At 39.1% G+C, this 13,887-nt stretch overlaps 1 protein-coding gene across 1 annotated transcript in view; it reads left to right on the top strand.

Annotated features, from left to right (window-relative positions):
• The window catches only part of pola1 (polymerase (DNA directed), alpha 1), a 73,591-nt gene that overhangs the window by 23,833 nt on the left and 35,871 nt on the right, over positions 1-13,887 (top strand). The window contains 10 exon segments of the mRNA XM_067435230.1: positions 420-452; positions 557-649; positions 788-812; positions 815-992; positions 1,126-1,234; positions 1,236-1,268; positions 2,129-2,260; positions 2,342-2,516; positions 3,825-4,006; positions 11,612-11,743. Of these exon segments, the coding sequence (XP_067291331.1) occupies positions 420-452; positions 557-649; positions 788-812; positions 815-992; positions 1,126-1,234; positions 1,236-1,268; positions 2,129-2,260; positions 2,342-2,516; positions 3,825-4,006; positions 11,612-11,743 (1,092 nt within the window).

Raw genomic sequence — 13,887 nt, 5'->3', positions numbered from 1 at the left:
TCGTCATGCAGTCCAGTGGTGATTAAGACTATTAGGCCTTATAATGACTCTGCTGGTGTGTGGGTTTGGAGCCTCATTTCAGTGCAGCTAATAGACCTCTTAGCCAATTATCCTCCATTTAGAAGCAAATCACTGAGGCCTTTTCTCTCCCCCTTTGATAAATGTTGAATTACTGAATAGATTTGCTAATTAAATTCTTTTGTGTGTTTTGCATGTGCGAATCCTCGTATTCACGCGTTGGAGTTTACGCATGTGCACTTTTTTCCGTCATGTTTCTTGCTGATAGATGTATATTAACCAAAGTGAGTGGGTTTGTTTGACGTTCCAGTTTGACCGATTTGAAATTGATATTGTTTTCCACTTGCTGTGTTTAGTGTTTGTGTTTCCCGAATGACATGGAGGTCTTTTGTCTCCCGCAGATTTTGATGCACACCAAAGAAATGGTGCAGAGGGTGAGTCATGATTAGTGTATGTTACAGTAATAATTAAGCGGGACTTGCCGCCTTTGTTATTTGTAAGCCGTGCGTGGGTTTGATGGTTTACATTTCTCTCTCAGATGAATCTGGAGGTCATATATGGGGATACTGACTCCATCATGATCAACACCAACAGCACCAACCTGGAGGAGGTCTTTAAATTGGGAAACAAGGTATATTTGAAAAATGCTGTCGGAACTTCAAAGCATATATGAGTCTGGCACTAGTGATTGAGACATCGCTGACAATCAGGAGAGAATTAAAGCAGCCATTCTGCAAGCAGTACCAATCGAATAAATGTGTCTGTGTAGGTGAAAAGCGAGGTGAATAAACTCTATAACTCCTGGAGATTGACATCGATGGTGTGTTTAAATCTCTACTGCTGCTGAAGAAGAAGAAATATGCCGCACTGATGGTTGAGCCTCAGGGAGATGGCAAATACACCACCAAACAAGAGCTCAAAGGCCTGGACATTGTGCGCAGAGACTGGTGTGACCTGGCCAAGGAGTGTGGCAAGTCAGTGCACTGAACTACAGATTATTAGCCCAATCAATCCTATAAAGACAGTAATGTAGTTGTATTCTTAGTCCACTATATATTATTTTATATTATGGTTGTGGTTTACATTATCTTTTTCCCTTTCATCTAGTTATGTGATTGGTCAAATTCTGTCAGACCAGAACCGTGACGCCATCGTAGAGAACATTCAAAAACATCTGATCGAGGTTGGAGAAAAGGTGGCCAATGGCGGTATCCACTGGTATCCCACTCAACATGTTTGAGATACACAAGGTAAAGGACTGAATTAGAAAAAATAAAACCTCATTTAAAATTAGGAGGGTTTAAACTGTTTAAATTAGAGCCGGGACTCGATTAAAAAAATTAATCTAATTAATTAGAGGTTTTGTAATTAATTAATCGCATTTTAATTGCATATAAATATCTGACCTGAGAACAATGAGAAATAATTTTTCATATGGATTTTTAGTATACCATTGAATAATGACTGAATACATAAGCTTAATCAACAAAATATTGTTTATTCATTTCAGTCCAGCAGACCAGCGCAATGTTTGCCATCAAGTGTAGCAAAAGCATATTTGTGATATTTGAGGCTCGATGTGCTGCGGTGATACGCAAATTGAATTGGAGACGCTTCCATCCTTTCGTTTTCGTGGATTTCCCATCCACGGGGCCAAGCAAAGCGGTCTCATCAGCTTCTTCATTCATGTTCACTATGGTTTGTTGTTGTCGTGACTCGTGAGCGCTAGTTGGTGTTCCAGTATAATCGGTCCGTCGAAACTCATTCAGTGAAAAACGTTCCGCAGTGCAAAAATAAGTGTGGTTAAATTTTTTAAGATTAATTAATTAATACGATTATTAATTAATCTTAATTAACGCGTTAAAGTCCCGGCCCTAGTTTAAATATGGTTAAATTTTTTAAGATTAATTAATTAATAAGATTATTAATTAATCTTAATTAACGCGTTAAAGTCCCGGCCCTAGTTTAAATAATTGCACAAAATATTTAAATAACTGGGGGGGGCAGAGAGTGGTTTAAGGTCATGAGAACATAATTTCATGGGTGTTCAAAGTTTTGACTGGTAGTCTCATTTAGTTTTTTCAAGGGAATAAGTTGTTTTTCCTTTCAGTCCCTTACAAAGGAACCTCAGGACTACCCTGACAAAAAGAGTCTTCCACACGTCCATGTTGCCCTTTGGATCAACTCTCAGGGTGGGAAGAAGGTCAAAGCGGGTGACACTGTTTCTTATGTCATCTGTCAGGTGAGCAACCAGTGTATTTGTGTGTCTGACTCTATAAATTGGCAGTAAACCCAAACTAACCTTCTCCCTCCTGCCTGTTAGGACGGTTCAAACCTGGCAGCCAGTCAGAGGGCGTATGCCCTGGAACAGCTCCAGAAACAGCCAGGACTCAGCCTGGACACGCAGTACTACCTGTCCCAGCAAGTGCACCCTGTCGTGGGCCGAATCTGCGAGCCTATCGAAGGCATTGATGCAGTGCTCATTGCTACTTGGCTAGGTACTCTGGACTAGTATTCATTTATATTTTGCCAAAAAGGACATTTGAATTAGGATCAATTCCTAATTTTTCGCTATGAAGAGCAGCATGTATTCTTATTTATTTTATTTTGATTTAATTCATTTTTGAATTATATTTTATTTGTATTCATTGTTTTTTTTCTTTTATTTAACAAAAACATTGCATTTGAAGAAATTAATTTAACAACTTAGATTAAGGTTATATATTTGGATATTAGATTGTAAACATGTTCATTTTAAAGCATTTACAAATATCAAGTATACATGTTTTCTTTTGCCTAGCAGCTGAGATTTTATTTACCCCCCAGATGGAAATTCAGCTTCTTTAAAAAGTGTATGAACCCTGCCACTCTGTCTCCATGACAACAGACCATGGTTGTTTGGTATCCTGCGGTTGGGTCCAAAACTCAGACACTAATTCAATCTATCCACCATATTACCAGAACCAAGTAGCGGGTTTCCTTATTTACATAATGATTAGAAACACATTTGTTACATTTGCTTCCAGAATTTCTTGGTCAACTGCTTCTCATGTAGTCATGCAAAAGTGCCTCACAATACAGACTACATTCTGTGTCCATTCCTAACTACAGTTCACGCACAGTTCCCATTTCCTTGGCCGCAGATGTGATTCATGCCACATGTTTGCCTGTAGATGGCAGCAGCACTCGGGCGTCAGCGGGCTTGAATCCTCAGAGACGCCGGCTAATCCCCGAAGTCTCATAGTCAACACTTACTTATGTGCTCATTTATTCACTTAGCCAAATTACCCAGGGGGACGTAGTCTGTTTTTCCATGCTCTAGTAGTGTTCGGTGTCACCTGGGGGGATTAAATGGAGATTCAGCTGCTGTCTCTTAATGATTTGATGATCTCAGCTGCCTGGGAAAAATCGGATAGCTGTGCTTTCTCTTACCCCTCCTTTTCCCTCTTATTATGTTTCCAGTTTATTCTTATCATTTGCTAGTCTCTCTCTTGCCTTCTGCAGCCGTGCCATCTTCTTTCTTCTTGTCCCTCTCTCCTCTTTCAGCCTTTTCCTATACCTCTCTTTCCATCATTGTCTTTCCACTGTCCATAAATATAACCATGGGGAAGTCTGAGTCTGCACAGCTTTATCACTAACACAGGAAGTTAATTTCAGCCTAGAATGTTTCAAAACTTGCACTGCTGATTTTTTTAAAATTTGTATTTACATAGGTGGCTCATTTTCTTAGCTTTTAATTTCAGTGCCTTTTTAAAAAGGTGCTCACAGCTTTAACCTCTTTTTGTTTTTTTTACCTGCTTGTTCAGGTCTTGACCCAAGTCACTTCCGAGCTCAACAGCAGCACCAACGTGAGGACGAAGGGGACAATTTTCTTGGTGCTCCAGCCCAGCTCACTGACGAAGAGCGATACCGTGATTGCGAGAGGTTTACTTTCACTTGCCCTGACTGTGGTACCGAAAACATCTACGACAATGTATTTGAAGGGACGGTGAGTTATCAGCTCTCACATTCATGTCCATTAACACACCTGATAATTTTTCTAGAAGCGTCCTGATCTTATCAGTCAGCAAAATGCCTGCCAGTCCATCCTGATTCATGCATTTCTCACTGTTGAATTGCATCCTACTTCAACTTCCTGTTAAATATTGTGTAATGACAGGTAACAATAAATTTGAGCAGTGCAGGTGATTACTTCCTCTGCTTCAGGCTTTTACCGGCCTATTAATTTCAGAGCCACACACTTTATTTATAGAGGGTTGGCAGAGCGGTACGGGGGGGAGAGAGCGGTTTTGTCAGGGTGTATTCCTGGAGCTCTTCAGTACACAGGATGTCCGTCATACTCCAGGCTGAGGTCAGCGGGGGCTAGAGGAGCATGTGTAATCTGCCACTAATTAAGGGTCCGCACACACACATGCTCATGCACAGCTTTCTCTTGTCCATGACTCATAAAAAGTGACATTGACCCCTCCACTGAGCTGATCTCTGTCCTCCTAGTTGTTTGGAGATTTTGCACTCTGCAGTCCAGGGAAAGCTTGTAATTCTGGGAAAAAATGTTTGGCATTTATGTGCATTATAAGTTAAGCACTCATGTTCATTTAAATATGGCATCTACCCTGATTAAAGACCATTAATATTGTTTTTGTTTTTTTCCTATGACAGTATTGTACATATTCAGTGGGGATTTGAGTTGATTTGTTGCAAAGAACTGCAGTTAAGTGCTTTGTTTACAATTTGGACAACGCTGTTTTGCTGACAAATATTTTGCCACAGTGCTAAAGATTCATCGGCAACATGGCAACACTCTAGGATAATGCACAGGGTATCCGCGGGGTCTTGAAAAGTCTGAAAAGGTGATAAATCAATTTTGGGAAAATTAAGACCCTTATAAAGTATTAAAAAGTCTTATCACGGCTTTATAAAGTCATAAATTTTGAAAGTATTTTGTTCAAGCTTTGTCAAAAGAGTTTGACTCCAAAAAGTATTTATGAATAAATTTATTTTCATCCCCATAAGTATTAAAAAACAACGGGTCGCTCAGTCTGAGATCGGCTCGGAGCGCGCGCGCCACGGATGGAAATAAGCACTGCCACCAGCCAAATGCGGCTGATTTAGAGTTGTGGCGGGTAAACTCGCTTCACCTACCGAGCTGTTTCACCTCTTTGTAAACTTTGTTCAATGCATGCCAGTGCTGCCGTATGTGTGCATATAACCAGTCGTTTTCTCCGTCATCACTCGCGTGAAGACGTGCTGTGAGACTCGCGCGCGCTGAGAGAAGATCTGACGCTGTGCATCATCCGAGAGCGCGCGCGAGTCTCACAGCGCGCAAATATTTAGTTTTCTTTCAAGTCTTGCGCTTAAAAGGACAAACTCACACAAGAAGTATGTCAACATGTCCATCTTGATGAGTATCCTAGCAGACATAGTCTGAATATGCCTTTAGTGAACTGTATAGTATGCACAGTCTAGAAAGACGAGCATATCCCTGCCTCAGGTCTTAAAGGCGCAGTAGCCTTTACTGCTGCCTGAGTGATGTCCTTATATTTAGTTTGACATTAAACAATGCTCTTGATTGAATAGCTTTTGTAAGTTTAATAAGGATTAATCTTTCATTTAAACAGTTAAATATGCAGTTATTTTACATTTGATTACTTCATTCAATTTCTGTACCTTTCTGCAGGCCAGTAGGCCTGTACATTATTATTTAATGTACACATGAGTGAGGTCGAGTTAAACATTCTAGTTTGAATTTTATTTTTTCGGTTTTCGGCTTTTTGTTTCTTCTTTTTTTGTTTCGGCCAAGAATTTTGATTTCGGTGCATCCCATTCTGACAATGTTCTGCTCGGTGTGTTGTCAACACGCTTCAAAGATGCCAGAACGAATAGTTTCATTCTTGGGACTAAAAACCATAAAACTGGAAGCCATAAAAGACCACAAATCATCGTGAAAATGTCAGTATTTCATTGAGACTTGAGATTAAATAAACTGCCCAAGTATTGTAGAGCTTGTAGTATTTGTTAAAAACAAAAAAGTGGCTGGTAAAAACATGGAGTGGTAGACTTTTAAAAAAGTTAATTTCCATCCCTGGCGAGCGCAGTCTACGGGTGACGTCATGTATTTGGCGAAATGCGCAGTTAGGTAATGTGTCGCCCACCATACGTTGTAAAACAGATAAGCAATATAAACAATACAAAATTTTCCTATGATAGAGATTTTAAGTTTACATTCGACTACAACTGTTTATTAAAGGTTTGTTGCCGATTAGAACTTAAAAGTGCGATGAGGTCTTAAAATATTTTGAGAAGGTCTTTAAAAAGTCTTAAAAAGGTATTGAAATTAACTTCAGGACTCCTGCATATACCCTGATGCAGGAGATACTAAGCCCATTGAAAAGACTATACATGCATCTTACCTAGGATAGATGAGATGCATGTATCTAGGCTCCATACCACAATTTTGCCTTTGGTACGATACCAGAATTTAATACATTGATACTGATACTAAATCGATACCATTTGCAACAAATAACCAGTTGAAAATTATTTTATTAAGAACACTACATGACACTGCAGTAACAAATGTGTTGCTTGTTTTCAAGCATAAATATATGAACAACATAAATAGCTCTTCTCAATACTCAGTGAATGATACAAAGTAGTATTTGTTATTGAATTACACTATATTGCTAAAAGTATTTGGATCCAAATCATTGAAATCAGGTGTTCCAATCAATTGATTGGCCAAAGGTGAATAAAATCAAGCACTTGTTTGATCACTGCACTACACTGCACTTGCAGGCAGACTGCGTCTTCAAAGTTTGGGGTGGGGTTATAATATGGGTTTTTTTTTCAGGGGTTGGTGCTTAGCCTCTTCATTTCAGTGAAAGGAACTCTTAAAGGTGCCCTAGAAAAGTGTTGAAAAAATATGTTAAATTGCTCTCTGATATTTAGATAGACGGTATGTGGCTTATTTAAGGGCAAAAATTGTCCAGATACAGTTTTACAGGTCCATTTACAACCCTATAAATTGTCCCTAGGATGAAATGCTCTGTTTTTTTCCTTATTTGGAAGAGTCATAATATTAATGTTGAGCTCTGCTCTGATTGGCTTATTTCAGCCGCTCACAGCACAGCTGTTCAGCGAAACGGCTTGTGAGTCCTGACAGAACACAGACCGACTGAATGACACTTTAAGCAGAACATCTCAAATGGAGATGGCTAAAATGCAGCCTACTTGTTTATTGGCGTTTTCAGATCATCCGCGCATGCGAGAGAGCTTGCGTGCATATGGTTGCCAGATTGTACATATTTAGGTAAAACACCGGATGGTATACATGTTCTTTTCACAGAAAAGCTGTGAAAAGACTGCAAGCACGAACGCTCTGCAAGCAATGCAACTGCAAGCACAAACGCTCTTCTTTCCCTCCGACAAAACCAAAACCTGTGGTTTTTGTTCAAGTTTTTATTTTTTTAAACTACATTTTAGACTCGTCTTTTTTGTCAACGACATTGCATGTTTATATAACGTTAATCACAATGTAGGCTATGCAGTGTCTGTGATGTACTCTGAAATACAATCATGCAAAAACATCATACTGCAATTCTCAAAAATATAAATATGCAGTGAGAAATAAGTATTTGAACACCCTGCAATTTTGCAAGTTCCCCCACTTGGAAATCATGGAGGGGTCTGAAATTGTCATCGTAAGTGCATGTCCACTGTGAGAGACATAATCTAAAACAAAAAAATCCAGAAATCACAATATATGATTTTTAACTATTTATTTGTATGATACAGCTGCAAATAAGTATTTGAACACTATCAGCTAGATTCTGACCCTCAAAGACTTGTTAGTCTGCCTTTAAAATGTCCACCTCCACTCCATTTATTATCCTAAACTAGATGCCCCTGTTTGAGGTCGTTAGCTGCATAAAGACACCTGTACAATCAGTAAGAATCCAACTCCTAACATGGCCAAGACCAAAGATCTGTCCAAAGACACTAGAGACAAAATTTTACACCTCCACAAGGCTGGAAAGGGCTACGGGGAAATTGCCAAGCAGCTTGGTGAAAAAAGGTCCACTGTTGGAGCAATCTTTAAAAAAAATGGAAGAAGCTAAACATGACTGTCAGTCTCCCTCGGACTGGGGCTCCATACAAGATCTCACCTCGTGGGGTCTCAAAGATCCTAAGAAAGGCGAGAGTTCAGCCCAGAACTACAAGAGAGGAGCTGGTCAGTGACCTGAAAAAAGCTAGGACCACCCTTTCCAAGTTTACTGTTGGTAATACACTAAGACGTCATGGTTTGAAATCATGAATGGCACGGAAGGTTCCCCTGTTAAACCAGCACATGACCAGGCCCATTTTAAGTTTGTCAATGACCATTTGAATCAGAGGAGTCATGGGAGAAAGTCTTGTGGTCCGATGAGACCAAAATAGAACTTCTTGGCCATAATTCTACTAAACGTGTTTGGAGGAAGAAGAATGATGAGTACCATCCCAAGACCACCATCCCTACTGTTAAGCATGGGGGTGGTAACATCATGCTTTGGGGGTGTTTTTCTGCACACGGGACAGGGCTACATTAAGGAGAGGATGACCGGGGCCATGTATTGCAAGATTTTGGGGAACAACCTCCTTCTCTCAGTTAGAGCATTGAAGATGGGTTGAGACTGGGTCTTGTCCAACATGACAATGACCTGAAGCGCACTGCCAGGATAATCAAGGAGTGGCTCTGTAAGAAGCATATCAAGGTTCTGGTGTGGCCTAGCCAGTCTCCAGACCTAAACCCTATAGAGAGTCTTTGGAGGGAGCTCAAACTCCGTGTTTCTCAGCGACAGGCCAGAAACCTGACTGATCTAGAGAAGATCTGTGTGGAGGAGTGGGCCAAAATCCCTCCTGCAGTGTGTGCAAACCTGATGAAAAACTACAGAAAACGTTTGACCTCTGTAATTGCAAACAAAGGCTACTGTACCAAATACTAACATTGATTTTCTCAAGTGTTCAAATACTTATTTGCAGCTGTATCATACAAATTAATAGTTAAAAAAATCATACATTGTGATTTCTGGATTTTTTTTAAAATTATGTCTCTCACAGTGGACATGCATGATAATTTCAGAACCCTCCATGATTTCTAAGTGGGAGAACTTGCAAAATAGCAGGGTGTTCAAATACTTATTTTCCTCACAATATATATTTTTACAAAATGAATAGACTTGTCAAATGACTATCGTTTTAACTTGTATGGTGGAAAAGGTGACGTTTTGTAGAAGGATCTATAGAACGATTTGTAAGCAATGCATCTACTGTTGTATTTTGTAATACAAAATAATATTAACCTTTGTCATTAGACACACTATTTAGTTTTGTATGGTACTTGGAGTTTCCTATTGTTACTACTGTACTAGCATCTTGCATTATCTAGACAATGCTGTCTCTAAGAAACTTTCAATTTAATCAGAATTTTTTTAAACAGTCAGTAAGTGGATAAATCACTACTTACTGCTTGCAGGAATATAGTTGTAATTGCCCCTTTCTTCAGTTTAAGACGCTGAGCGAAGCGTTACTGAAAATGTACCGAGTAAAATATTACTGAAAATTCATTAGTAATGCCTTACACTACTGCGTTACATCTAAAAGTAATAAGTTACTGTAATGTATTACTTTTGTAATGCGTTACTCCCAACACTGTGGATGAGTGAGTTTGATGTGGAGGAACTTGACCTTTCAACCTCAGTTAGCAGCATGATACATGCATATTGTTTAAAAAAAAAAACAAGCACAGAGGGTTCCCAGTACAATCACTGAAGCATTAACATTATATTGATATTCACATTATTCTCTAATTTTGTATTGTCAGCACAATTGACCTATCGGTAAGCCCCTCCCCTTGAATGCAGATGAGCCAATAGCAGTTAAGTATTAGTTAGACAGGGACTTGAATGATTCCAGGTATCCTGAGAGGATTTTTTTTTTGGTTGTCATACTCTCATTAGGTTACAATTAAAGTTAGTGATAGGTACAAACCAAAATAACTAACTGTTCTCACATCATGTAATGGTGTAAGTTAGACAATAAACAACAAACGATGGTCTGCATTTCAGTGCATCTCTGCATATTAAGATGGTTAAATGTAAATTAATTTAATCTTACCCTGTGGTACATGAACAGTGCTGATCCCGGATATTGTCATCTGTGATCGTAATATGAGGCTTCTCCCACTTGCATTGTGATATGTAAACTCTCGTTTCCAAATTAATCTCCCATCATATTTATTTTAAATTCTTTTATATATTTATGTCCTACTTGAATGTCCCCGGACGAGATGTGGTCCTTCTGTGTCACAGACTTTATTGTAATTTGTTGTTTTATTAGTTTTTCTATATATTTTTGATATTCCTGTTCAAATATATTTAAGGTCTACATAAACTGTCTTACCAGTAAGGAGGGACTCCTATTTTGATAGGTATTATAGTTTACGGGTAGTGAAAGGGAGAGATGATTGTTTTGCAGATACAGATTTACCAGTTATCCCCCCCGACACCCCCGAAATAGCACCGGTCTGTATAATTTTAAGCGTAATTTTATGTAATTTTAATTCAGTGTGGCATCTAACCTGAAGGCTATATTACCGTTTTAACAAATATCCACGTCCAGTGTACACTGTCAAGCATGTGGTACCACGTGTGTTATGTTGATGAGTAAATGGGCTTGTTTGCATATACTCCGGTATTTACCTGATAAGGTATCTAATAATTAGGAGTACAGGGTTATAGCAGAGCTCTGGTTATAGGGAGGGGGCTGATGAAAGGAAGGTTTGAAGGAACAGCCTTGACTCATAGACACTGCAGATCGTTCTCTTATCAGAACAGGCCGTGGAGAGAGGGAGGAGGACAACAGGAATGCAAACAGACGATACTAGAGACGGTATTTGCATAGACGCACAGTTCTCCCTTAAAGTGCCGCTCAGTGAAAGATGTAAAGATCATAAAAACGCTAATGGCTCGCAGCGACTACCGCTTCACCACCACCGTGCCATAAAAGCGAGACTGATGTGTTTGTGTGAGACGTGAGCTCGAGCAAGTGTGCTGACGCATTAGCCACACACACACACACACACACATAGTCGGTCCTTCAGCTTGTTTGAGGCATAATGAGCACCATAAGCAGCTCTGCTAGTGCCCATGTGAGGTTAGATTGAAGAAATATCAGGCTACAGTAGTTTTTATCCACTGTTTAACTACAATTGTTGCCACTGTTACTCAATGGGAGGTCTGGGGCCTTTTAGATGTAGAAAAGCTGGCAAAGCTTGCAAATCATCTGCACAGTATGACATTTGTTACTTGCTGTCACCCAGATACATAGCTGAAAGCATTTTTACTCCATACCCTAGAGCCTTGGTGTGGGGGGCACCAACATTAAACTTTTAGTATGTTTGAATGTCTAATAGGTCAGATCTAATAGCCTTTAAAAGCTTCTTTGGGCAATGCCAGTCAACAGGATAAATGCCCTATAATGTTTTTTTTTTTGTGTGTGTATGGGCTTGTGTATCGTGATTAAATGCTATGTTAAAAGTGAATTTGTTTGATTTTAGGGGAGCTCCTTGCAGCCCAGCCTCAAGAATTGCTGCCACATCCCGTGTGGGGGCAGTCCGATGGAGTATCCAATCCAAATTAGCAACAAACTGCAATTGGACATTCGCCGCCACATCAGGAGATACTACAGTGTGAGTATTATTAAATGTTTCTCGTAATGCACCGCCTATGTGTTCCAGATTGGCCACTGCAGGTGTTGTGAATATGGTGTTGCATAATAAGGAGGCATGTAACTTTAAAGACCTCTTTGCACCAAATGTACAGTGAGGAAAATAAGTATTTAAACACCTTGCTATTTTGCAAGTTCTCCCACTTGGAAATCATGGAGGGGTCTGAAATTGTCATCCTAGGTGCCTGTCCATTGTGAGAGACATCTAAAAAAAAAAATCCCAGATATCACAATATATGATTTTTTAACTATTTTTATGATAAAGCTGCAAATAAGTATTTGAACACCTGTCTATCAGCTAGATTCTGACCCTCAAAGACCTGTTAGTCTGCCTTTATAATGTCCACCTCCACTCCATTTATTATCCTAAATTAGATGCACCTGTTTGAGGTCGTTAGCTGCATAAAGACACCTGTACAATCAGTAAGAATCCAACTACTAACATGGCCAAGACCAAAGATCTGTCCAAAGATACTAGAGACAAAATTGTACACCTCCACAAGGCTGGAAAGAGCTACGGGGAAATTCCCAAGCAAAATGGAAAAAGCTAAACTTGACTGTCAATCTCCCTTAGACTGGGGTTCCATGCAAGATCTCACCTCGTGGGGTCTCAAAGATCCTAAGAAAGGTGAGAAATCAGCCCAGAACTACAAGAGAGCAGCTGGTCAATGACCTGAAAAGAGCTGGGACCACCGTTTCCAAGGTTACTGTTGGTAATACACTAAGACGTCATGGTTTGAAATCATGCATGGCAAGGAAGGTTCCCCTGCTTAAGGCAGCACATGTCCAGGCGACCATTTGGATGATCCAGAGGAGTCATGGGATCTGTCTTGTGGTCAGATGAGACCAAAATAGACCTTTTTGGTCATAATGCCACTAAACGTGTTTGGAGGAAGAAGAAGAATGAGTACAATCCCAAGAACACCATCCCTCTTGTGAAGCATTGTGGGTTGTAGGATCATGCTTTGCGGGTGTTTTTCTGCACAGGACAGGGTGACTGCTCTTTATTAAGGAGAGGATGACCTGTGACGTATTGCGTGATTTTGGCGAACAACCTCCTTCCCTCAGTTAGAGCATTGAAGATGGGTCGAGGCTGGGTCTTCCAACATGAAAATGACCCGAAGCGCACTGCCAGGATAACCAAGGAGTGGCTCTGTAAGAAGCATATCAAGGTTCTGGTGTGGCCTAGCCAGTCTCCAGACCTAAACCCTATAGAGAGTCTTTGGAGGAAGCTCAAACTCCATGTTTCTCAGCGACAGGCCAGAAACCTGACTGATCTAGAGAAGATCTGTATGGAGGAGTGGGCCAAAATCCCTCCTGCAGTGTGTGCAAACCTGATGAAAAACTACAGGAAACGTTTGACCTCATTAATTGCAAACAAAGGCTACTGTACCAAATATTAACATTTATTTTCTCAAGTGTTCAAATACTTATTTGCAGCTGTATCATACAAATAAATAGTCATACATTGTGATTTCTGGATTTTTTAATTTTTATAAATTATGTCTCACAGTGGACAGGCACCTACGATGACAATTTCAGACTCCTCCATTATTTCTAAGTGGGTGAACTTGCAAAATAGCAGGGTGTTCAAATACTTATTTCCTCACTGTACATAGACACCTGACCCAAAAAGTTTTTAATGACCAGCCGTGATATTCTGGATAATCTATGTAATTAACAGTAATAACTTAATTTTCACTGAACGATGATGTTAAAAATCTAAATAATTAAAAAAATATATTATTGTTAATATTATTGTTGACATGGATAACAGTATTATTAATAATAACAGTCTTGCTTATTAATATTAACATAAAATATTATTTTAATGACCAATTATGATATTCAGAAAATAAAATAAAAACACCAGATTATGTACTGCAATGTAAAAAAATATAAATTGATATAGATAGTAAAAATATTTGTTTTTATTTATTATTCTTATAAATATTACTATTATTATTATTAACAATTGTCTTTTGATACCAGTCTCTAATAGACCCAATACTTGATTGGTAATAATAAGTATATTCTTTTTTTTTTAATAAAAAGCCAGTATATTTCTAATGAACTCAAAATGTTAACATAAACCAACTTTAATCA

Source organism: Pseudorasbora parva, chromosome 24, assembly GCF_024679245.1.
Source record: "Pseudorasbora parva isolate DD20220531a chromosome 24, ASM2467924v1, whole genome shotgun sequence".
In the NCBI taxonomy this organism is placed as follows: Eukaryota; Metazoa; Chordata; class Actinopteri; order Cypriniformes; family Gobionidae; genus Pseudorasbora; species Pseudorasbora parva.
The sequence above is the reverse complement of the archived record's forward strand: the minus strand, read 5'-3'. Positions and strand labels throughout refer to the sequence as shown.